The following is a 24,195-nucleotide window of genomic DNA, read 5'->3' on the forward strand; positions in this document are numbered from 1 at the left end:
ACAGTTTCCACTAATGTCAAGGAACAATAATTTTTTAAAAAGGAGGCACGAGTTAACTTTTTGGAATATTCAACCAAGACTGCCAGAACTATGTATGCACTGATGGCTGATCTGGGGAGTGACAAACAGGAGGGAAACAAGACACTGGTGAAAGTAACACAGATGAGAACAGCCGCAAAAACAGGTGAAAACAGAATCAAGAAGTAAAACTAATACCGGACGCAAATGGAAAAGAGGAAACATGCAAACGAGAAGTAACACAGGCATGAATATAAACACTCAATAACACAGAAATCAAATGGAGAAAGGAACAGAGAAAAACTGCAGGAAATAAAGCTACCTCTCAAACTACCTAATAAAAATCAATATTTGAAACAAATGTGACACAACTGAAAGAATAAAGTAAAATAAATTTTTTAAAGACTCAATAATAGTGTCAAAATAAAACAATTTATTGACATAACAATGAAATCAAAACAGGATTTCTTCTAAATACAAAACTCAGAACTGCAAAGCTGGAATAAAAATACAAAAATAAACAGAAAACATAACCACCTATATTTAGCTCTGCTTGTTTTGTATAATGATATTCCTCTGACAGTCTCCACTGAAAGGAAAAATGCACATCAGCTACAACAAAATACATACAGCTACAACTCATCATTACAGAATACAACTAACCGAAATTAAAATATAGATTTACAATCAAAGCTTAAACACAAAAACATTTATGAATAGATGATCTTTAAGAAACTGTACAGTGGTTTGGTGTTTTTTCACATATCCACTTCAGAGAAGTTGAACAGGAAAGATCATTCCAGGACTTCTTATCTTTTCTGACATGTACACAGTCTTCTTTTCCACCACTATCATCAGGTTGAGCTTCTGCCCAGTACCTACCAAACCAGTAACAATAACATCAGCTTATTTTTTATCAAGTTTAAATTCAGATGTTTGGTGTGGGTATGGAGGGTTTCATAGGAAAATTTCATATGACAACCATTTTCTTTTAAGGACATAGCATTTGTTAAACAGGTCTTTACAAAGTATACAGGCAGACAAACCCAGCAGGACATCAGGTGTGATATAATATCTTGTTTTGACTAAGGTTGCCAAAACAAGTCATCATTTAGCTTTAAGCATTTGGCCTTGTAGTTTGGCTCAACCCACTAATATGTTGACTCACCAATGAGGCATTGATGTGTAGGTTATCAAATAGATTAAATTTACTGAAAGTAATAACTTAACCAAAGTGAAGACTTACGTCAAACTTAGTGGAGTTCCATCTACCCATTTCCATGTTCCCTCCTGTTCTTTGTCATTCAAACCAATCCAAGCTTCTTCTATGGTGATTGTAGAGAGGAAGTTCTGTTTAACATGAAGAAAAAACATGCTATTTTAGTCTTGAACCACAATTTTAGCCTATGTAGTTTATTCCAATTTTATCAGGCATCTCTTTTAAAAATGCCAAACCAGCAATAATTAAAACTTTGAGTTTTCTCGCTACATGTTTCTTGCAACATTCTTCCTCAGCTCTAAATATCAATTTTCTTAAAAGCTCATATATTAAGAAAATATTAGTTATAACTGTTGGGGTTATCTCTGTTTCATCTGTATTATTGTAGTACAATATAAAGCGCTTTGAGGCAACTGTTGTTGTGATTTGGTGCTATATAAATAAAATGTAATTGTCACGGCTGGGGCAGCAGTCGTGTGATGTAGTGAAGGAGGACCCAAGTTGCAGACAACGGCGGTGATGCGAGTGAGTTTATTTACGGTGAACGATAATGAACTGAAGTGAGGATAAAACTAAAAAACTAAAACTAGTGAACAAACCTGAAATCATGCAAAATACAGGAAAACAGCACGGAGAATGTAGGGCAGAGATACACAGAATAACACAGACGGAGCGACGTCGAGCAGAGGCAAACACACTATAAATACACATCAGGTAATGAGGAAATGACACGCAGGGTGGACACAGCTAAAACTAATGGGCATAACGAGATTTCCTGTTTTACCTTCAAAGTAAAACAGGAAATTCATAGACTGTTTTACAAACACAAACTCAGAGATACGAACAGAACACCGGGGAAGGACACAGGTACGAATAACAGAACACTAAACACAAAAACCAAAATCCTAGGAACTAAGAAAACAAGAATTAACCCGAAACATAAGATGACACCAATATTAATCACAAAATGCTGGGTTTAACCCTTTAAGACCTACCATAGAACCAAGTGGGCCAGAGCTTATATTATATTTTTACATGTTGTAGTGCCATTGTTGGGAGCATTTCAAGTTGTTATACAGCAATACAACCATTGTAAATAACCCTGAATGCCTTTCCTTGCACCTTATTTTGGCACTCATTGCTGTTTTCTACTACCAACTTCCTGTTCGTGTGTAGAAGCTTTTATTTTGATGGGACGATTTCCTGTAAAACTGTTTTTGGCGCAGTTTTCAGCGGCAGTCGCGGGAGTTTTGAAATGTGATGGCTTAACGGAGCCTATGGTGATTTCTTTTGTCATTAGCAGCCCCCTTGATAGAGGCACAAGGTATGGTTATGATATAAATGAGGACACGTTTAGATGTTTTTGTGACAGTCGCTACATTTGTTAAATGTTACGTTGAAACGAACTTCATGTTATAAGGTTTACGATTGTAAGAGTGTGGATTATTTTGCTTACACGCTGTTTCTATGTATACATCCCCAGCTCTTACGGTGAGATTGATGGTTTACTGCCATTAAACCTTCAAAACGTCATCAGTAAAGTGTCATCCTTCATTCGGGGGGGTTCGCTACAGTAAGAGCTTACCTCCGGGAGCAGTAAGAGCTTGCCTCCGGGAGCAGTAAGAGCTTGCTTCCGGGAGCAACGAGAGAGAGAGCTTCCTGCGATCGGAACGGTAACGGCACGGCACGGAGCAGCAAGCTACAGCAACGGTCCGGTAACAAGCAATTGCTCTCAAAATGGAAAATATAGAGGGAGGTCAGTTAAACGAAAAGGAACAACGAAAGGAATTAACATGCGAAGCTGATGAAACAGCTAATGAAACGTTCCCAAGGCCATCAGAACGGCCCAGTGTGCCCACGGAGAAAATGCTCTTATATCAAAGGGATGAACAGAATAAAAGACAGAAGAAACTGCTAACCATTTATGAACATTGGAAAGGCCAGGTCAGAGTATACAGAGAAGACCTGAAAAATGATTTATCAGATTCACGGTTAGCAGAAATGGCTGATGATATTGAAAGGACAGTAAATGATATGACAAAAGCATACAGTGAATATAGAGAGCGTAATGAACCATCCCATGTCATAAGGCGCAAAATGGACTCTTGTGAATCAGTGACAAAGGACATTATGAAAATCATATCTGAGCGTTTAGCAGCTCTAGATGAGTATGATGCAGATAGAGAAAGGCAGCGCCTCCATCAGCTCTTAGCTTATGAACATGCTAAGTCCATATTTGGTACTGCATCACAGTCAAGTTACCAATCTGAAGCAAGCATTGCAGCCAAAAGAATCGATGCTGCTGCAGAATTAGCTGCAAAAGAAGCTCAGTATAAAATCACACAAGAGGAAATAAAACAAAAACAAAAAATAAGAGAAATGGAAGAGAAACACAGGAGGGAATTGGATGCACAAAGGTCTGAACTAGAGCGTTTACAAGCAGAAAAGGAAAGGCAAGCAGCACGTGCAAAATTAGAGATTTATGACAAAGAGTTTAAAGTTGATATGGACAGTCAGTTAATGTTACAGAGCAATGGGATGTCTGTTATCAACCAAAGCTTTGAACAACCAGCCTCAGAGCTCTCTACAGGTTCATATCACCCGCATGTGGAACAATATGCATCCATCCCTGTCGATAATCCTCTACAACAACTGCAATCACAAATTGTCACTCCATCGCCTCCCACAGATGTATTGCAGCTGGCTAAAGCTATTCAAGGCAGCATAGCAGTAAGCAGAATTCCAGTGCCTGTGCCCATCGTGTTCAGCGGAGATCCCATCACCTACATCGAATGGAAGGCTTCCTTCATCTCACTGGTGGGCCACAAAGGTATATCTCCAGCTGAAAAACTGCATTTGTTAAAAAGGTATATCACTGGTCCTGCTCTTAAGTGTCTTGAGGGCATGTTCTACCGCAGTGATGAAGAGGCATACAAAGATGCATGGAAAAGACTTGACCAACGCTACGGTCAGCCATTTGTTGTTCAAAAGGCATTCAGAGACAAACTGTCAAAGTGGCCTAAAATCCACTCAAAAGATGCAGAAGATCTACGGACCTTTTCTGATTTTCTCACAACCTGTCTGCAAGCAACACCACATGTAAAGGGCTTAGAGATACTAAGTGACTGTGAGGAAAACCAAAAGTTATTGCATAAGATTCCAGAATGGCTTGCCACACGTTGGAACCGTCAAGTCACAGTTGCTCTCATGAAAGGCAAAGATTTTCCCTCTTTCAAGGATTTTGCAGAGTTTGTAGCACTCGAGGCAGAAATTGCATGTAATCCTGTGACTTCTTCATATGCACTCTATTCATGCAGCTCATCCTTGGAGAAAAGGTACATAAGGGAGACCAAACCAAACAGATCTGTGACTCAAGTCTTCACTACACAAGCCACAGTACAAGGAGAAAAAACTAAGTCAAATGACACAAGGTTAAAGGTGGCCTGCATGTTCTGCAAAGATGAAAGTCATCAGTTGTCAAAGTGCCCAAGCTTCTCAGAGAAGTCACTAGACCACAAACGGACATTTGTGAAGGAAAATAAACTGTGCTACGGGTGCTTAAAGGTGGGCCACAATGCCAGAGACTGTCGTCATCGCCACAAATGTGACACTTGCAAAGGACGACATCCCACCTGTTTGCACAATGAGAGTCACATGGCAAATGAAAGGCCTCAGAGCTCTACAAACGTCGCTTCAACCACAGAAAATGACACCATGGCAGCCACAGCTCTGAATGTTACTAAGGTGGGTCAATCAGGTAGTACCTCCATGATTGTTCCTGTGTGGGTTTCCACTACTCAGAGTCCATCTAAAGAGCAGCTTGTGTACGCTTTATTAGACACACAAAGTGACAACACATTTGTCAGTGAGGAGATAACTAACCAGTTACAAGCAGCATCCCATCCAGTTAAGCTAAAACTAACCACGATGCTGGGAGTTCACATGACAGTCAAAAGTCAGAGAGTAGCAGGGTTACGTGTGAGAGGTTATAATTCAGATGTTCACATTGACCTTCCACCCTCCTACACAAAGGACTACATCCCATTTAACTATGACAACATACCCACAAATGAAACTGCAAGGCAATGCCCCCATCTGTCAGAGATCGCTGATCAGATACCCCCTCTCCTGAGTTGTGATGTTGGACTACTCATTGGATTTAACTGTCCCAGAACTCTAGCTCCAAAACAGGTTCTACTCGGAAAAGACAATGAGCCATTTGCCATACAGACAGACCTAGGGTGGAGCATTGTTGGTGGCTCATCAGAGTCAAATGAAACTGAAACAAGTCTGCGCCGTAGGGTCATGGTAAAGGAAATGCCTGTTGTAACACCAATGGACATGATCAATGTTCTTCAATCGGATTTCAAGGACACAAAGGCACGTGACAAAACGGTCTCACAAGAGGATCTCGTTTTTCTGGAAAAACTTAAGGAAGGGATAAAGAAAAACGAACAAGGACACTGTGACATGCCTCTTCCATTCAAGCAAAGGCCAAACTTACCAGACAACAAAAGGCTTGCAGAGATCAGACTGGAACACTTAAGGAGAAGGTTGAACAAGAATGAGAACTACAAAAATGAACTGCCCACAGCACAACCTGTCGAGCTGGATCTGACCATAGGAGATCCAGAAGTCAGAAAAGTACAGACAATGTTAACTAAAGTCACAGACACTGTAAGTCTTGCTGAATGTCTAAGTAAGTTCTCCTCCTGGTCCAAAGCAATTAAGGCTGTAGCACGTCTCATAAGAAGGGCTAGACACATCAAGTCAAATGCATCAGCTACAGTGAGTGAGCAGAAAAATGCTGAACTTGTGACCATTCGACATGTACAAAGTCAAGCGTATGAACAGGAAATAAAACAGCTGAAGAAAGGAGAACAGCTCCCACATCATAACAAACTGTTTAAACTGGACATTTTCATGGATACAGATGGTCTCCTCAAGTTGGGAGGGAGACTCCAGCATGCAACGAGTGACACCTTCAAACACCCGATCGTGATCCCAAAAGAACATTGTGCAGCCAAACTCATAATATCTCACTGTCATGACAAAGTAAAACACCAAGGAAAGGGATTCACCATAAATGAAATCAGATCCAGTGGCTACTGGATTCCTGGAATGAGTAAAACAGTTGCCTCATTCATCCGACAATGTGTGATCTGCCGCAGACTCCGCAAAGCTCCAGAGGGTCAGAGGATGAGTGACCTACCTCCACATCGCTTAGAGCCCTCTCCTCCCTTCACACACTGCGGCATGGACTGTTTTGGTCCATTTGTGACAACAGAGGGAAGAAAACAACACAAACAGTACGGACTCCTACTTACTTGCTTTTGTTCTCGTGCCATTCACATTGAGTTCTTAGAGGACTTGTCTACTGATGCATTTATTAATGCATTAAAATGTTTCATTTCAATCAGAGGTGCAGTTCGACACATCCAATGTGACCAGGGAACGAACTTTGTTGGTGCTCAGAATGAGTTTAAAGCAGCTTTAAATGAGCTAGACACTCAGAGACTAAATACATACTTGACTGAAAAACAATGTGACTTTGTGATGAATGCACCCCATGCTAGTCATGCAGGGGGAGTGTGGGAACGTCAGATAAAGACTGTCAGAAGTGTGCTGAATACCACTCTGTCACTGGCTCATGACAGACTCAATGATGCTTCATTACGGACGTTATTCTACGAAGCCATGGCTATAGTCAATAGCAGACCCCTGACTATAGATAACTTGAACAGCCCCAACAGCCTAGAACCGCTCACGCCCAATCATCTGCTGCACATGAAATCCAATGCACCGTTGCCCCCACCTGGTGCCTTTTCAAATGAGGACCTGTACAGCAAGTTCCTTGCAGAGCAGTTCTGGAGCCGCTGGAGACGAGAATACATTCACAACATCATTTCAAGGCAAAAGTAGCACTCACCAAAGAGGAATCTAAAAGTAGGTGATGTTGTGTTGGAAATGGATGAACTGGCACCCAGAGGGGAATGGAGACTTGCAAGAGTTGTAGAGACTGTCAGTGGAAAAGATGGACTTGTGCGAAGGGTAAAGATCTCACTTGGAGAAAAGAGACTCAATAATAAAGGTCAACGCTCTACTAAACTATCAGTTGTTGAGTGTCCAGTACAAAAACTTGTATTGTTGTTAGAAAGTTCCTAAGGTAACTCCTACATGGGTTATTTTGTTTGGGAAAATTATTCATTTTGGTTCTTATGTAAACCAATTATTCGTAATTTTGGTGGGAGTGTAAATAACCCTGAATGTGTTTCCTTGCACCCTATTTTGGCACTCATTGCTGTTTTCTACTACCAACTTCCTGTTCGTGTGTAGAAGCTTTTACTTTGGTGGGACGATTTCCTGTAAAACTGTTTTTGGCGCAGTTTTCAGCGGCAGTCGCGGGAGTTTTGAAATGTGATGGCTTAACGGAGCCTATGGAGATTTCTTTTGTCATTAGCAGCCCCCTTGATAGAGGCACAAGGTATGGTTATGATATAAATGAGGACACGTTTAGATGTTTTTGTGACAGTCGCTACATTTGTTAAATGTTACGTTGAAACGAACTTCATGTTATAAGGTTTACGATTGTAAGAGTGTGGATTATTTTGCTTACACGCTGTTTCTATGTATACATCCCCAGCTCTTATGGTGAGATTGATGGTTTACTGCCATTAAACCTTCAAAATGTCATCAGTAAAGTGTCATCCGTCATTCGGGGGTCCGCTACACCCATTATAACCCAAATTTTAATAATATGTGTATAGGCTCATAAGGCCCTGATGGTAAAAAACTACATTTCCGCAAATGACGTCACTTCCGGTTTCGGGCAGGTCATGGCGGACATGCGATAGTTCGATGCGATGGATGAAGATAGTGTTACAAACAGCTTACTAGAGCCAGCTATGGCAGAACAGACCCCACACCCAGCACAGGCCCGACAAAGCCAGGGGAGCCAGGACCTGCCAATCAGCCACCGGGAGTGAACCAGTAAACACCCAAGCAACCAGACACAGAGAACCCTCAATGTCTACATGTAAAATTGAGAGTTGGGCACTAGCACCAGTGGTAAAATTGAGAGGTGGGCACCAGCACCATTTCATTTTCTTATCGTTGCCCAAAATTATACCGGTATTACCGTGAACGGTATGATATGGCCCAGCCCTAGTGCCCACCCCCAAGGACCTATATGTAAGTGTCATGATAGTGTAAGTATTTTTTTTTACACTAAGATACAATTATAGTTGTGTCAGGGTTTCCTGTGTAGATATGTGCTAAGTTGAAGACTGAAAGGTTGATAGAAATGCTTAATTTCTATTGAATACTGGGCAAAGCTATCTACATAAAATAATAGGAATATTAACTTCAATATTCATTTACAAAACAATAACTCACACATACATAAAAACTGTACCTGTTCTTCAGGGAAGTCAATAACCACCAGATATGTTCCTCTGTCTCTGCAGTCCTTTACGGCTGCATCCCAGGAACCAGAGCTTTCAGACAGGAGATAGCAGCTATGGTTGAACCTGGTCCATCCCGCAGGACATTTTTTATCTGGAAGAAATTACCAACAAGTAATTTTTCAGCAAGTTAGTGAATTATCTTTTAGGAACTTTATAACAATGCTTATTTGATCTCTGTTTAACACACTGTACTTTGTTTGTTTGTGTGATCACTTTGTTGATGAAAGCTGGACCAGATACACTGATGTGCTTTTTCATTAGCCAAATGAGACTTCCCACAAATATAATGCCTGCATACTTGGATGCATATTCTCCTGCCTCTTTGTAGTGCTGTTTAAGTGCTGAAGCACACCAAAAGGCTGTCTAATAAAGGCAAACTAATGTCTTTAAAGTGACACGTTTATGTATATTTGATCGGAAATAATTTTTCTTCTTGTCTAAAGCAAAGTGGGAGATCAATATGTTACTGCAGCCAAAATATGAAAAGCAACACCGAAAATACACCTGAACTAAATCTAAATAATGGGGAAGCAAAACAAAATATAAGACTAGATCTACTTGTTGTGGATTCTTTTTTCTTGTTTTCTTTCTTTTTAAAAAAAAACAAACAAACAAGGTTTATGTGTGTTTGTAAGTTTTTTTAAAAACACACAACAACTCATACAATGACTCACTTTGGTTGAACAAAAAATGCAGTCCCTCCAATTCTTTAGTCTTTTCAGTGAGATTGGCTTGAAGCAGGTCTCTCTCATCAGTCATGGAAGAAAGCCTGTGACTCACTGCAGAAACATTTGCATTTAGGTCTCTCTCCTCACTCATTAAGAAAAAGAGAAGCTTGTGATCATTAGAACTGATATCAATGACCAACACAACTCACAGAGGAAACCAAGAGTAATAAGTCCAGCCAACAGGAAAACACTCAGCAGGCTTAGAGACAGAATAATAACCAAATACAAACTGCTCTTAGAGCTCCTTTGACCTGAAAAGAAAGGAAAAATAAACAAAATAGAGAACCTAATAAAATGTGCAACAGTTAAAACACCTCTGCTTTTTCCAGTTTCTGCCACTTCTTTCTTACCTGTGCGATTTGTTGCATGTGTTGGGTTGTCATGTTTCAGATTGACATAAATTTCCTCCATTGCATGAAAGGATGTTGATCATTTATGAGAGCTCTGCAGTGCAGAACATGTAAAATGTAAAAAGCCTCAAAGGTTTCAGTTATACTTTTTTTTTAGTATCAGAGGAAGTAACCTATTGAATATGTGGTTTTGCAGCTATGCTACCACTGAAACTTGTGATGGCCAATTATTTTTTGGGCACTGTTAGTTACCTTCCGTGTAGCCTTCCTGTTCTCACTAGGGGCCCCTGCGTACCCCAACCTGTTCTGCAATGTGTGCCTTTTCTATTTTTTTTTTTTTTGTATACTATATCCCTCTTGATTGTATATGTTTGTTATTTATTCCTGTTGTCTTACTATTTATACTTTATTCCAGCCCAGCTGGTGTGGCGCACCCACAATTTTGTTGTACATGTGTAGCGAGCGAAAGCCACTGAGTAACCGCTAAGGGCCTCTATACTACTTGTGCAAACTTTCAGGCCCAAAGCTCTCACAGGAACGAGCCCAGAATAAACAGGACAAGAGGGTCAATATCAGTCAGATATGTTAAAATTTATTATTTTAAAAGAACACAAAGGGTTTGCAAAAGGCCTAAAACATCAAAATGGTAAAAAGGTCACTAACGACCACAAGATAGTGTTATTGGTGCAACCTGCCAGCAATGCAACTATCACCTGAGGGCTTGCTCTCCCTTGGCAGTCCCAGATGCTCGTTGCTTTAAAAGAAACAAATCCACCCCAAATAAATACGAGCCCAACAGAACACTTATCGCATGCACTAAGTGCTAGTTCAGGCAATAATCGGTGGCACTAAAAATCACTCTTAATAAAAACTTATTCACTGCAAATCCACACAGAGCACCTCTAAAGATCCTAATTCCCCTAAGGTAAGAGTCCCACGCAGGGATTGCACATTGCCCGACTAATATTGCACCAGCCCAGTAGAAATAAAAACAAACCCGGCATAAAAAAACAGTTTTAAAAGGTGACCCTACCAAAACCAAAAACACAACAACAAGGAGAAGGAGGGAAAAAAAAACAGCGACAAATTCACATGTGCAGCCTGTGTTTGCTGCACACCTGGCTTATCTTGGCTTATCTTGTGAAAATCACTACTCGAACCTCTGCTGTAGAGGTTTACAACAACTGTTTGTGTAGCAAACAATTAAAACTTCTCAGGCTCTTCACCTACTCACACAACCATTGTTCACAGCCGCTCGTCAGTGGAAATGAAGAGCACCTGCTGCTACTTCCTCTTTTATACCCTCCATTGGGTCCCCTGGGTCCTAAAGACTTCCCCATTACAATTGCCCCCGTTTTAAAAGGTCACCGTCCCGGTGACCACTTACTGCCAGGGCCTAAATAAATTTTGGGGCAAATCATTATGGACAAGAGAGCTCTGTGAATCGCTAGTGAGAACAGCAGTAGTCTGATTTACTGACCGTGGGAGATTAAAGGGGTTAGAATGCTTTCCTGCTGTACTTCTTTTAGGCCGCCCCTGAACTCTTCCCGAGTCCTGCTCTAAAACATTCTCCCTATTATCAATCCCACTTTCCTCTGGCTGTTCTGGAACTATGGATACAGGGTTCAAGTTGCTCGAGCCTATGCTACTAGTTTCACTAACAAGCTCGGGAACACATACCGAGGGTGGCTGATCTTTGGGTGGGTTTGGAACAAGGGCGAGTACAACTCCACCAGCCTCACTGTCATCATCTGGTGTATCTGATGTTGACTGCCGGGGTGACTCAACTACCAGCCCTGGGTCAGAGAGAGGATATTCGTCTGGAGCAGGTGCTACAATACCTGAGGGTATTACTCTCAACTCGGCCCGATTTAAGTTCTTGTCTGGACCTGAACGATCTCTAGGGCGTATTTTGTAAACCCTGCCTTCTTTGTCCATACTCTGCACAACAACATACACCATAGGATCCCAGGCATCGTGGATCTTATGGCGGCCTAAAGGATGACTTTTCCGATAAACCAGAGTACCTGGGGAGAGAAGGGAAGTAACTGTGGGCTGAAAATGTTTATTTCTCCTCTCTGCAGCTTGTTGGAGTTGTTCTTTCGCATGCACATAAACTGAACTTAGACGTTGTTTATGCTCCTCTACCCACTCCTGCGCAGATCTAGACATTGGTTCCGACTGGGAAGCCCCCAGTAAGAAGTCAACGGGCAACTGGGGCTTCTGACCAAACATAAGCTCATAAGGTGAAAAACCGGTGGACTGATGTTCTGTGGTATTGTAAGCATACAATACCTGTGGCAAGTATTGCGGCCACTTTCTTTTCTTATCAGGAGGGAGCGTACGCAACAGATCATGGAGTGTTCTGTTAAATCTCTCGCATTGTCCATTGCCCTCAGGATGATATGGTGTGGTCCTGCTTTTGTCTATGCCGTACAGGTGACACAGACGTTTCAGCAAGTCTCCCTCAAAGCTCTTTCCCTGATCACTATGGATACGCTTAGGGACCCCATAGATATAAAACCATTTTTCAGTTAATACCCGTGCCACTGTACTTGCCCGTTGATCTACTGTAGGGTATGCTTGAGAGAACTTTGAAAACACGTCAGTGACCACAAGTACATTCTCACGCCCATCACTAGACTTGTCCAAAACACTGAAATCAATGGCAATGACTTCCAGGGGTTTAGAAGCCACCAAACCCCCCCTGAATGTGCGAACTTTTGGTTTTACAGCCTTTGCCAAGACACAACGATCGCACTCCTGACAATATTTCTCAATGTCACGTGCCATAAAGGGCCAAAAACACCTTTCTCTCACCAGGCTGGTAGTGCGTCCAATGCCTTGATGCCCATGATCATCATGTAAACTTCTCAGGACCTCTGTTTGCAAGCACTGGGGTAGCAACAGTTGAAACAAAACTTGGCCATTACCAGGTGTCTGAACTTGACGATACAAGACACCTTCCTTCAACTTGATTCTGGGCCACTGTTGCACCAACTTTTTCACTCCCTTACTTACATTACCCATTTCCTGCTTGGTAGGCAGCCTCCCTCTTCCCCAATACTGTGAAAAAGGGCCAATTACCGGGTCAGCAGCTTGAAGGGATATTAGATCAGCTTTAGGTCGGGATGGAAATGCACCTATGGCTCTACACGTAGCGGCAACAGCATTTCCCAGTTGACCTACATCTGTCTGATCTTGCACTTCCTGTGGAACCTTCAACCCTGGAAGCAGGCCAGATGGACTCTGTGGATGCAGTTGCCGTGACAATGCATCAGCGTTGCGATTGCTGGGACCTGGCCTATATTTAATCTCAAAGTTGAACACAGCTAGTTCTGAGGCCCATCGCTGCTCTACGGCTCCCAATTTAGCAGTTTGCAAATAGCTAAGGGGATTGTTATCTGTGACCACGACAAACTTATTTCCCAACAAATATTCACGGAATTTTTGAGTGACAGCCCATTTTAGTGCCAAGAATTCCAACTTTCTAGAGCTATAATTGGACATATTCCTTTCACTAGGTCGCAGGCCCCGGCTAGCAAAAGCAACTGGCCGCCTCTTTCCTTCTTGCTCCTGAGATAAAACTGCCCCTAACCCTGCCTGACTAGCATCTATCTCAAGGACAAAAGGTTTAGCAAAATCTGCATATGCCAATACTGGGGCACTAACCAGCAGCCTTTTTAGTGTTTGGAATGCATTCTCACATTCCTCACTCCAAAGGTGACACATTGCCCCACTGGCACCACTTCTACGTTTCTTCTTGGTACCTCCCAGCTCGCCCACCAGCCGGTGGAGCGGGGCAGCATACTTGGCAAAACCTTCAACAAAACGCCGATAATATGAGGCAAATCCCAAAAATGACTGTAGCTCTGTACAAGTAGTCGGTCGTGCCCACTCAGCCACTGCACTAATCTTAGAAGGGTCGGTCGCCACCCCAGAAGCCGATATCACATGCCCGAGGTATTGAACCTCTGGCTGGAAAAAGTGACACTTCTCCAGCTTCAACTTTAGATTGTGTTCTTTGAGCCGCGTTAAGACCAAGTCAAGACGCTCCAGATGCTGCTCAAAGGAGGATGAAAACACAACAATATCATCCAGGTACAATAAAAGGGACTGGAAACTTTGATCCCCAAAAATCCGCTCCATTAGCCTCTGAAAGGTGCTAGAGGCATTACAAAGCCCAAATGGCATTCGATTGAATTCGAACAGACCAAAAGGGGTACAGAAAGCAGTCTTGGCTTTGTCCTTCTCGGCCACTGGTACTTGATTATACCCACTTGCAAGGTCCAATGTAGAGAACCACTGTGCTCCCGTCAGGGCATCTAATGACTCCTCAATACGGGGTAATGGATAAGCATCTTTCCGTGTCTTGGCATTAAGCAAACGGTAATCAACACACAGCCTAATCTCTCCATTTTTCTTGAAAACCACCACAATTGGGGAAGAATAAGGGCTACTGCTTAGACGCACTACCCCCCGATCCAACAAATCTTTAATATGGGTTTTCACTTGTTCATACTGAGAGGGTGGGAGCCTGCGATACCGCTGTCGCACTGGGGCATCATCCATTAAAGGGATCTCATGTTCCACCAATGTGGTACATCCTAAATCTCCCTCCCCATAGCTGAAAACTGAACAATACTTCTGCAAAAGTGACACTCCTTGTTGTGACTGTTCATTGGACAAGTTAGGCCATGAGAGCTCGGAAAAATCAAGGTGCGGATGCGCCTGTACAGTCACTTCGTGCATCGTTATCTGCAACGTGGGATCATCAGACTCTGCAGTAATGACAGAGTCCCCAGATGATGGAGGGTCAACCAGATGCAATTCACCTAGTTGTGTACAGGGCGGTAACCAAACATCCTCAATTCCCACATTAACCACCGGAATGTCAACAACACCCTGTTCAACAGAAAGGAGGGCCGGAGAAACCAAGATGCCCCCTGGCAGGTGATTACCTGTCGCTATGGGCTCCAGGAGCACTGATGGAAGGTTAATGTTAGCAGCAGAGGGGCAGCTAGTACGTATCCATTTCAACGAACCAGCAGGGACACAAACAGCTCGACCGTGGACTTTTGCTTTACCTAAATACCCAGATGTATTCAAAGCCTTAATGCGCTGACACTTGTGAAGTGTCTCTCTCCACGTCTTACTGGCATTTTCAAGGGCAGGAGATTCAAACAGACGAGGGCCAAACTGCTCAAAGAGTAGGTGGTAACAACGGCTAATGATATTCATCCCCAAGAGGCCAGGCACACTCTGTGGCTGCTGAACGCTCCCATCTAGAGGGTCCTCCACCACCAACACGCCCATTTTTGTCAGGGTGCCACCAAAAACAGTCACATCAAGCTCCATGTAGCCTATATAGGGGATTTTCAACCCATTAGCTGCCCTGAGGCGTAACCATTGGCATTTCTTTAAGTGCCCCACCCCCTGCGACCTGAAGTGCTTCTCAAAGAAACTCTCTCGAATAGTGGTGACCATGGACCCAGTATCCAAAAGACAGGGAACTATAACACCCCCCATTTCTATTTCCACCACTGGACAATTCCCAATTAGTCGAGAGGGATCTTCCATAACAACTTCAGCTGAGCCTATAAACCCTGTTCCTGATGCCTGGCTCTCTGCACCAGAGGGACCTAGTTTCCCGATGGCTGAGACTCAGGGCCTTGTTCCACAACCTGACTTTGTACATGTGCATCAGCATGAGACCCACCACTATTCTTTATAGCTGGATGTTTTACCCTACAGAACCTGGCAATATGACCAGCCCTACCACACCGATGGCAAATTGGCTTTCCATCTGCCTGGAAACGAAAAGGCCTAGTTGTGGGAGGGGTCAGGGGTAGTTCAGTCTGAGACGGCTGTGAAAATTGGACAGACATTTGCTTCATGAGCGTATCCAATTGAACCTGTTGTTTACGAAGGCACTCTTTTATCTGTAGAATGTCATCATTAGGCCCAAGGGTGACTGCATGCATCTCTGCATTAACTCCCTCTACTACCTGACAGTTCGTATCACAAGAATAGGCTCGGGACCTAGTTTTCCCTCCCTGCCTACCTACATCAGCCCACTTAAGGGCGATACTGCGTAGGGCAAAAAAGGACATGTCTGGTGTTTGAAGGACCCACTGTTTCAGCTCTCTGCGCAGCATATCATCATGGACATGTTCAGTAAACTGGTCCCTTAGCAATATATCAGAATTTGGAATACCACCTAGTGTCTTACAGATTACAGTGTCCATTAAAGATTTAAGGGCATGAGAGTAATCTCGCAGAGATTCCCCTTCTCGCTGGGTGCGCTGGAAGAACTGTAGCTGGGCAGCTACATATGACTGAGTGCAGCTATAGTGCTCGACCAAAATATCAAAGATCTTGTCAGGAGTGTCTCTGCTGATACTCGAATGAAAACAGACCTCAGATTTAGCACTGCCATCAAGATGGTCCATCACAAACATCACTTGTGCTGCTCTTGACATAGGACGAATCTCCAGGCATCTACGTACTTCTTCAACCCACTGGTCAACAGTTAACAAGTCCACTGACAATTTACCAGTAAACCTTGGGCATTTACGCTCCCGAGGTGCATAAACGTAACACACATTTGTAGCTTCATTTATTGGGTTCATATTTGATGGCACAGTAGATGGACCTGGCACTGGATCTGGCACTAGACCAGTCACAGGAGAACGTTCCTGTAATTGGTCTCTCAACTGTTCATTTGCTGCTTTTAGCTGTTGCAGCTGCTCCAAGAGGGCCTGTACGTCGTCCATAGGGTCGGCGAAGGAGGTTTATTATCCCCGCAGCAGCCCAACCGTTGGCTTCCGCTCCGTAGAAGATGTCACTGTTTTTCCTCCTCTCCTCTAACACTCTTACTAAAATAAACAGGGCCACACTAAAATAAAAACCAAACACCGTAACTGATATGACCTGGATCCTGTCGACAACGCCAATTAATGTAGCGAGCGAAAGCCACCGAGTAACCGCTAAGGGCCTCTATACTACTTGTGCAAACTTTCAGGCCCAAAGCTCTCACAGGAACGAGCCCAGAATAAACAGGACAAGAGGGTCAATATCAGTCAGATATGTTAAAATTTATTATTTTAAAAGAACACAAAGGGTTTGCAAAAGGCCTAAAACATCAAAATGGTAAAAAGGTCACTAACGACCACAAGATAGTGTTATTGGTGCAACCTGCCAGCAATGCAACTATCACCTGAGGGCTTGCTCTCCCTTGGCGGTCCCAGATGCTCGTTGCTTTAAAAGAAACAAATCCACCCCAAATAAATACGAGCCCAACAGAACACTTATCGCATGCACTAAGTGCTAGTTCAGGCAATAATCGGTGGCACTAAAAATCACTCTTAATAAAAACTTATTCACTGCAAATCCACACAGAGCACCTCTAAAGATCCTAATTCCCCTAAGGTAAGAGTCCCACTCAGGGATTGCACATTGCCCGACTAATATTGCACCAGCCCAGTAGAAATAAAAACAAACCCGGCATAAAAAAACAGTTTTAAAAGGTGACCCTACCAAAACCAAAAACACAACAACAAGGAGAAGGAGGGAAAAAAAAACAGCGACAAATTCACATGTGCAGCCTGCCCTCCAGCAGACAACTGTGTTTGCTGCACACCTGGCTTATCTTGGCTTATCTTGTGAAAATCACTACTCGAACCTCTGCTGTAGAGGTTTACAACAACTGTTTGTGTAGCAGACAATTAAAACTTCTCAGGCTCTTCACCTACTCACACAACCATTGTTCACAGCCGCTCGTCAGTGGAAATGAAGAGCACCTGCTGCTACTTCCTCTTTTATACCCTCCATTGGGTCCCCTGGGTCCTAAAGACTTCCCCATTACACATGTACATTGGCAATCCGGTGTTGTGCCAAAAAGTGATTGCCTGGCAAAAAGTGATTTCCAATGTTTTCGTGTGTTTTTTATGTGTAATATCGTTACGTATGCTGCTAAATATACTTTGGTGAACAGGTATTACAAAGGTGTTATATATAAAATTTTAAAAAATTACCTGTTTCTCAAGTATCTTTGTAACTGTGTTATTGTACTTACATTATAATCAATCAGCTCCTATTGTCCACTTAAAATATGTTTACAGAACTATTTTTGCATTTGTTGCAATTTAAGCTGTACTCTTGGCCAGATTACTCTTAAAAGAGACATTTTTTAAAGTCAACAATAATTTTTTTTTAACTGCATAAATAAAGGATACACAAAAGTCACTGCCAAAAACTGATTGCGGCTTCTACCTTGTTACAGGAATGTTGTTTGTTGCTCAAGATGACGTGATATCATTCATGAAGGATACATGTGACATATGTTTCACATATTATAGACCAACAAGTTATTTATAGCAGTGTAAATACAAGCAATCAGTTTTTGGCAAATACCAGAAATCAATTTTTGGCAGAAAATCTCTTTTTGGCACAACACCGGTCTTTAAGTGATGACGTGACAAATCCGGCTTTTGTGTTTTTAACATATTTTAATGCTTTGTATCTTGTTATATTTAATCTCCAAAAGCCCCTACAAATAGTCAGTGATCACTGTCGGCCTCTCTCGGTTTTCATTACCGCTATTCATTTTAAAGCTCAGTTTTTAAACCCTTACGATGTAACTAGAGCCCAGCCCATGCAGCAGTACCGTATTTACCGCACTATAAGGCGCACTTAACATCCTTTAATTTTCTCAAAAATCGGCAGTGAGCCTTATCTATGAATTCTGGCTGTGTTTACTGACCTCGAGCTGATTTTATGTGGTACACGGCGCTCAAAAATCTGTCAAAAAATGTTTTAGTAGGACTTTGCTAAGCTACGAAGCTGCACCGCTTGATGAATTGTCTGAGCGTTATGGCTACCGTAGTCAGGAGCCTCGCGGCTCATAGTAATCTGGGTCCAAAACTCCGTCCGCGTCAGGTCCGAAACAAACACTGTGTAAATTCTTTCATCTTTAATAAAATGATCAGTGTTGCTGCTTTACCAGGTGTATCAATTAAGTTTAACATCCAGGCATCCATGAAAACAGAATTTAGAAGTTAGCAGGAAGTTAGTAGATAGTTAGCTCGCTGGTTTCGCTAGTTACCTTAACATGATATATCATGTTCTGACTGAGAGATTTCTGGAGAAAAAATAAAATGTACAGCTCTGCTATCACTTCCAACATGAATGAGAGAGAAAACTACACAATAGTGACGTTTGTAGGATTACTGAAGTTGGGCTAGATTGTACATAATAGGGGTGGGTTTTAATAATCGATTCATCGATTAAAATCGATTCTGGCTTAAATAAAGTGATATTGATTCATTAAAATCCTGAATCGATTTTTTTTTTAAAATATAAATGTATTTTGCCCAAAATTCCAGAATCTCAGGTGAAACGTCACAAAATTTTGACAACCACCAAACATTTAAAACAGTAAATGAGAGCAGGTATACGGCTTCTGCACAAAGACGTAAACACAAAACGCATCAGAATCAGTGAGATGTCGCCTTTCTCACCGACGGCACGGACACGGTCGGGGCTGAAAGCTGACAGCTCGCTGATTCTGATCCGCGGGTCCGCGCTTTGTGTTTACGCCCTTTTTTCGCTGATTCTGAAGCTGCAGGTTTTATCTCTCTCCAAATAATAGCCTATTGACTGAACCATAAACATCGTCATGAATTCACTCTGACTTTTGCTGTTTTGCTTCCACCACACTTCATGCACAGCTCTCTCTCTCTGTGTCTCACTCTTTCTCAGTGTACTTCAAGAACAGTTTCCAGTCTATCCCCGAAATCTGTGCTTGCTTGTTACACACAAGACTACTATTATTTAAAGGCTGTCGGCCGCTGTTTTTTTTTCCTTTTAAAAAAACCTAATTTCTGCCATTCAATAGGATTCTGAACAAATTGAAACTTTTTAAAATTATACAAAATGCAAAACGTTTAGCTGTGTCTCTAATAAAACCAGAGGTAATGTTCATATGTTTATTAATGGTTTTCTTTTGTTTTTGATGTACTGCAGAATATTTTTATAAAATCCGATGCCAGGAAAATCACCTTCATGTTTTTGTGTTTTATCTTCAGCTACTTTGACACAAAGGCATCTGCTGTGATGCTCACACCTTTGATAAAGTCTTGCGAGTGTCAGCTTCCTTTTTATAGATACAAAAATATGTAAATGTACTTATCTGAATTATAATATTTCTGACTGTCTGAGGCAAAATTTCCCAAATTCAAATCGAATTGAATCGAATCGATTTGAATCGAATCGTGGATCGAATTGATTCAGGACCTTGTGAATCGGAATGAATCGATTCTAGAAATCAGTGACGATACCCAGCCCTAGTATATAATGCTGTGCTAGTGATCGCTAGCGACACCGCTATGTTAGCATACCAAAGCATAACACTGTGAACCTGGAGAATGAACGATAACCTTTTTCCACTTTTTTGACAAATGCAATCGCATGGAAAATTGCTGTAAACGGACCAAACTTCAGTAGGAGAGAACAACTGAGATAGTCCAGCCACAATATGAGGTTAGTCATTAATGTAAGATAAGATAACCTTTATTAGTCTCACACGTGGGAAATTTGTTACAGCAGAAAGTGGACAGTGCAAAGTTACATAGCAAAAATTAGAAAAACACTGGAATAACATATGTTCCAGTGTTTATAAAGCAGCTACCAGAGAATTCAACATTAATGAATTAATGGTATGGAAGTGGAGGAAGCAAGAATGAGTTGAGTAAAGTTTGACTTTTCTGACTGATTTGTTTTGTTTAATGCGCTTTATAATGCGGTGCTCCTTATGTATGAACACAGACCCGTTTGTCGACAGTGCGCCTTATGGTCCCATAAATACGGTATATAAATGACTAACCTTGCATTGCGGATGGATTATCTCAGTTGTTCTTCTGACTGAAGTTTGGTCTGTTTACAGCACCCTGCCAAGCGATTGCATTTGTCCCTGACCATCGAGAATCCTCACGTTAACTTTTATCGAGTGAGAAAAAGTTAGCATTCACTCTCCAGCTTCACTGTTTATATTATGCTGCTAACAAAGCTGTGTCGCTAGCGATCACGTATATTGTTATATATCAGCTAGCCAAACTTTAGTAACCCCACAAAACGTCCCTGCTGTTTAGTATTCTGTCTTCATTTAGGTCGGAAGTGATAGCAGAGCTGCAGGTTTTAATTTGTTTCAGAATTCCCTTAGTCAGGACATGCTATATTGTATTTAGATGGACGCTAGCGAGCTAACACCCTGCTAACTTCTAACTCCGTTAAATGTCATAAATTCCATTTTCATGGATGCCTGGATGTTAAACTTAATTGTTACACCTGGTAGAGCAGCCACGCTGATCATTTTATTACAGATAAAAGAATTTAGACAGTTTTTCAACTCTCAGTGATGCCACAGTGATCGTTTGACTTGTGGACCTGCAGCAGAGTTTGGGCCCAGACTAATGACGTCAGACTTAAAGACCAGATAAAGGGTTATTCTATGCTATGTATTCCATTAGAAATCAGACTTAGTTCAGGAGTATTACACAACATATTAGGTTTCTTATGATTTTATTTGCAGTTCTGCTCCTGCTAAATTGCTTTAATGAAATATTAAACATTCAAAAATCTAAATTGTGGACACTCCCCTTTTAACCATTGGTTTGTCACGGTCTGCTGGTGGAGAGAGTGAGGTGGACCCAGGAGCAGACACAAGCAAGGAGGTGGAACTGAACTTTAAACAAAAGGCAAGCCTTTATTGTGGCTGATACAAAGGCAAGACAAAACAACAAGGATAGTGGCTAAACTAAACTAGAACCTAAACTGGTGAAACTAAGAACTGCGAAAACTAAGACAACTTCGACAATTATGAACAAGACTTTGTGCTAAGACATGAAAGAACTATGAAACATATACAAGAACAAGCAACATGAACATGACCTGCACAGAGTCTTGAAACCTGACATGACCTGAGGGATGAAACACATATGATGTGACACTGATGAAGAAACACAGGGCTTAAATACACTGAGGGATAACGAGGGGAATGAGACACAGGAGCAGAACACAGCTGGGAGCAATCTGACATGACAAGACCAAGAGGAAGTAAAACTCAATACACTGACATAGGACACAGACTTTCAAAGTAAAACAGGAAACATAACAGACATGGACTTGACTAGGGGAGACAGCAACCATGGAACACAGAAACAGAAACCAAAAGAGGATAAACAATGACAAAATCAAGGTTCAATAATGATACAAAACTCAAAACATTGGGTCATGAACCCAGGACCATGACATGGTTAAACAGTAAAGGTAAAAATGTGTATTATCATAATATCACTCAAAGGGTTCTTACAGGTTACTCTGGCCTTACAAATTTACAGATGCTTGGGGATGGCAAGGCCACCCTGGCAAGCATGCCTTCATCTAGAGCTGGGAGAGTCTCCTACCAGGCTCCATCCAATTTCTGTTTGCCTAATGGGTAATACTCATAGGATCAGAGACTTTAAAAGGAGAGCTGGTTCCAGACCTTCCTGTACTAGGGGTGCCTGGTCAAAATCCACACTTCAGAAAGAAACCCCATTAATAGTACAACTACTAAAATAACAATAAAAAGATTTTAAGTTATTAATGCCCAGAATAGAATAGAATAGCCCTTTATTGTGAATGTACATGTACAAGGAAATAAAGCTTTACAGAGTATTTTTGGTAGTTACTTCCTCTTTTCTTTGTCAGTGCTCCAAAATTTCCCTCAGCACAGCTATTCTTCAAGGGGGTTCCTACCACAAAGATATGTCATGGTGATCCTTTATTTTATTTTGACATGATTTTGGTCTTGTATCACAGGTGCAAGTCGTGCATGCTATAATTACACACAGGCGTATGTAGTATGACTTCACTATAGTCTGTACATTTTTTGGAATCATGTTTTTTTATGTATCATTTCTCTTTTCTTTGTTTCAGAAATCATATTCTGTAAAATTAAAAATAAATCCTTCACATTTCATTATTGTGCCTTACAGTTTTTTTTCTCTACATTTTTTGCAGTATTATTATAAAGCCATTTGGTGTCTTAAAGTGGTGGTGAAAGGGTTTTAATTCTTTGGTCACAGACTGAGTTTATGTTTTGACATGTGAAAAAGACTTTGCTTTGTTTTAGCATCTATTGCACAGGTGATTCTTAGTTATGTCATGAGAAATGCCCTAACTTTTTTGAAAGCTGCATTATGAGTAGTAGGGGTGCAACAATACTCGTATCGATATTGAACCGTTCGATACAGTGCTTTTGGTTCGGTACGCATATGTATCGAACAATACAAAATCTTTTATTTGTTTTATCAACTTTTCTTCTGACGATGCTGTCTGTGTTGAGCGCTCAGTGGATCTACGTTCGACTACTCCGCCTAGGCTGCACTGTCGAGTGCAGATCCACTGAGCACAGTGCAAGCTAGCAAGACAGAAGCTAAGCTCGTTGCAACATGGCAAATGCCTCAACGCTACCCGAAATTGAACCTCCCCCACCCTCATTCAGATCTGGCGTTTGGAACTATCTTGGTTTTCATGTGAAGCATGACCCTGAAGGTAAGCGCGTCATGGACAAAAGTAAAACAGTATGTCGGATGTGCCACGCAATGCTTAATTGGTGGGAACTAGTGCGTTAGCGCAGTTAGCTTGTTAACGTGTTGACGCCGTCCAGCCCCATGCGCGGGGCGATCCGCGGTAACTCGTTAACAGAGATTTGCTGCGTTATGGCGTTAATGTCATTTTAACGAGATTAACGCTGACAGCACTAGTGGGAATACAACGAATATGACTGCACATTTACGCCGACATCATCCTCGTGCAAAGACAAGTGGAAGCAGACAAAAACAACAAGCACGCATGCTACAAACTTTACCTGAGTCATTTAGACAACCGTTAGGATGATTCTCCTTATGAGGACCTGATATGTTTAATATGCTGCTGAGAATATAGCCCAGAAGAAGCGTATAGTATAGCTCTTATTTTGGAAAGAGCCATTTCTCTGTAATAAACTCTCTTTTCCAAAGATGAGTGATTTCTCGATCAGATAGATTTTTTATTATTTTGTTGTTTCAACAACATTAAATTTAAAAACTGTACTTTTGAGTTAAAATATATATTTATAATTTTAATAAATGACAAATTAAAATGCATAAACATTTTTTTGTATCGAAAAAATATCGAACCGTGACACCAAAGTATCGAACCGAACTGTGAATTTTGTGTATCATTGCACCCCTAATGAGTAGGGATGGCAATTCATAGTTTTCATTTGATGTCACAGCTCCTGGGACATGCAAAAAACAGTACTGCAGTCCTTTCTCCTCCAGTGTAATTTACATTTATTTACAGCTGCCAAAAGGGCATATAGTATAGCA

The 24,195-nt window shown here is 41.6% G+C and overlaps 1 protein-coding gene across 7 annotated transcripts; it reads right to left on the reverse strand.

The window, feature by feature from the left end:
- Positions 1-431: 431 nt before the first annotated feature.
- On the reverse strand, positions 432-22,238 carry LOC309690315 (CD209 antigen-like protein D). Of its 7 annotated transcripts, XM_082507322.1 has the most exons (7): positions 18,546-20,659; positions 9,782-9,875; positions 9,581-9,682; positions 9,378-9,482; positions 8,652-8,794; positions 1,265-1,368; positions 432-896 (listed from the first exon to the last, which is right to left on the reverse strand). In XM_082507322.1, exons 2-7 carry the CDS (start codon positions 9,840-9,842, stop codon positions 746-748), a joined length of 666 nt encoding a protein of 221 aa, XP_082363448.1. In that variant the 5' UTR covers positions 9,843-9,875; positions 18,546-20,659; the 3' UTR covers positions 432-745. The 7 variants fall into 7 exon arrangements, with proteins under 7 accessions (XP_082363448.1, XP_082363449.1, XP_082363445.1 ...); XM_082507323.1 differs by lacking the exons at positions 9,782-9,875; positions 18,546-20,659 and adding an exon at positions 20,667-22,238; XM_082507319.1 differs by lacking the exon at positions 18,546-20,659 and adding an exon at positions 20,667-22,238 and having other exon boundaries at positions 9,581-9,875.
- Between the last annotated feature and the right edge of the window lie 1,957 nt (positions 22,239-24,195).

This window comes from Aulonocara stuartgranti, assembly GCF_965226115.1.
Source record: "Aulonocara stuartgranti genome assembly, chromosome: 16".
Taxonomy (NCBI): domain Eukaryota; kingdom Metazoa; phylum Chordata; class Actinopteri; order Cichliformes; family Cichlidae; genus Aulonocara; species Aulonocara stuartgranti.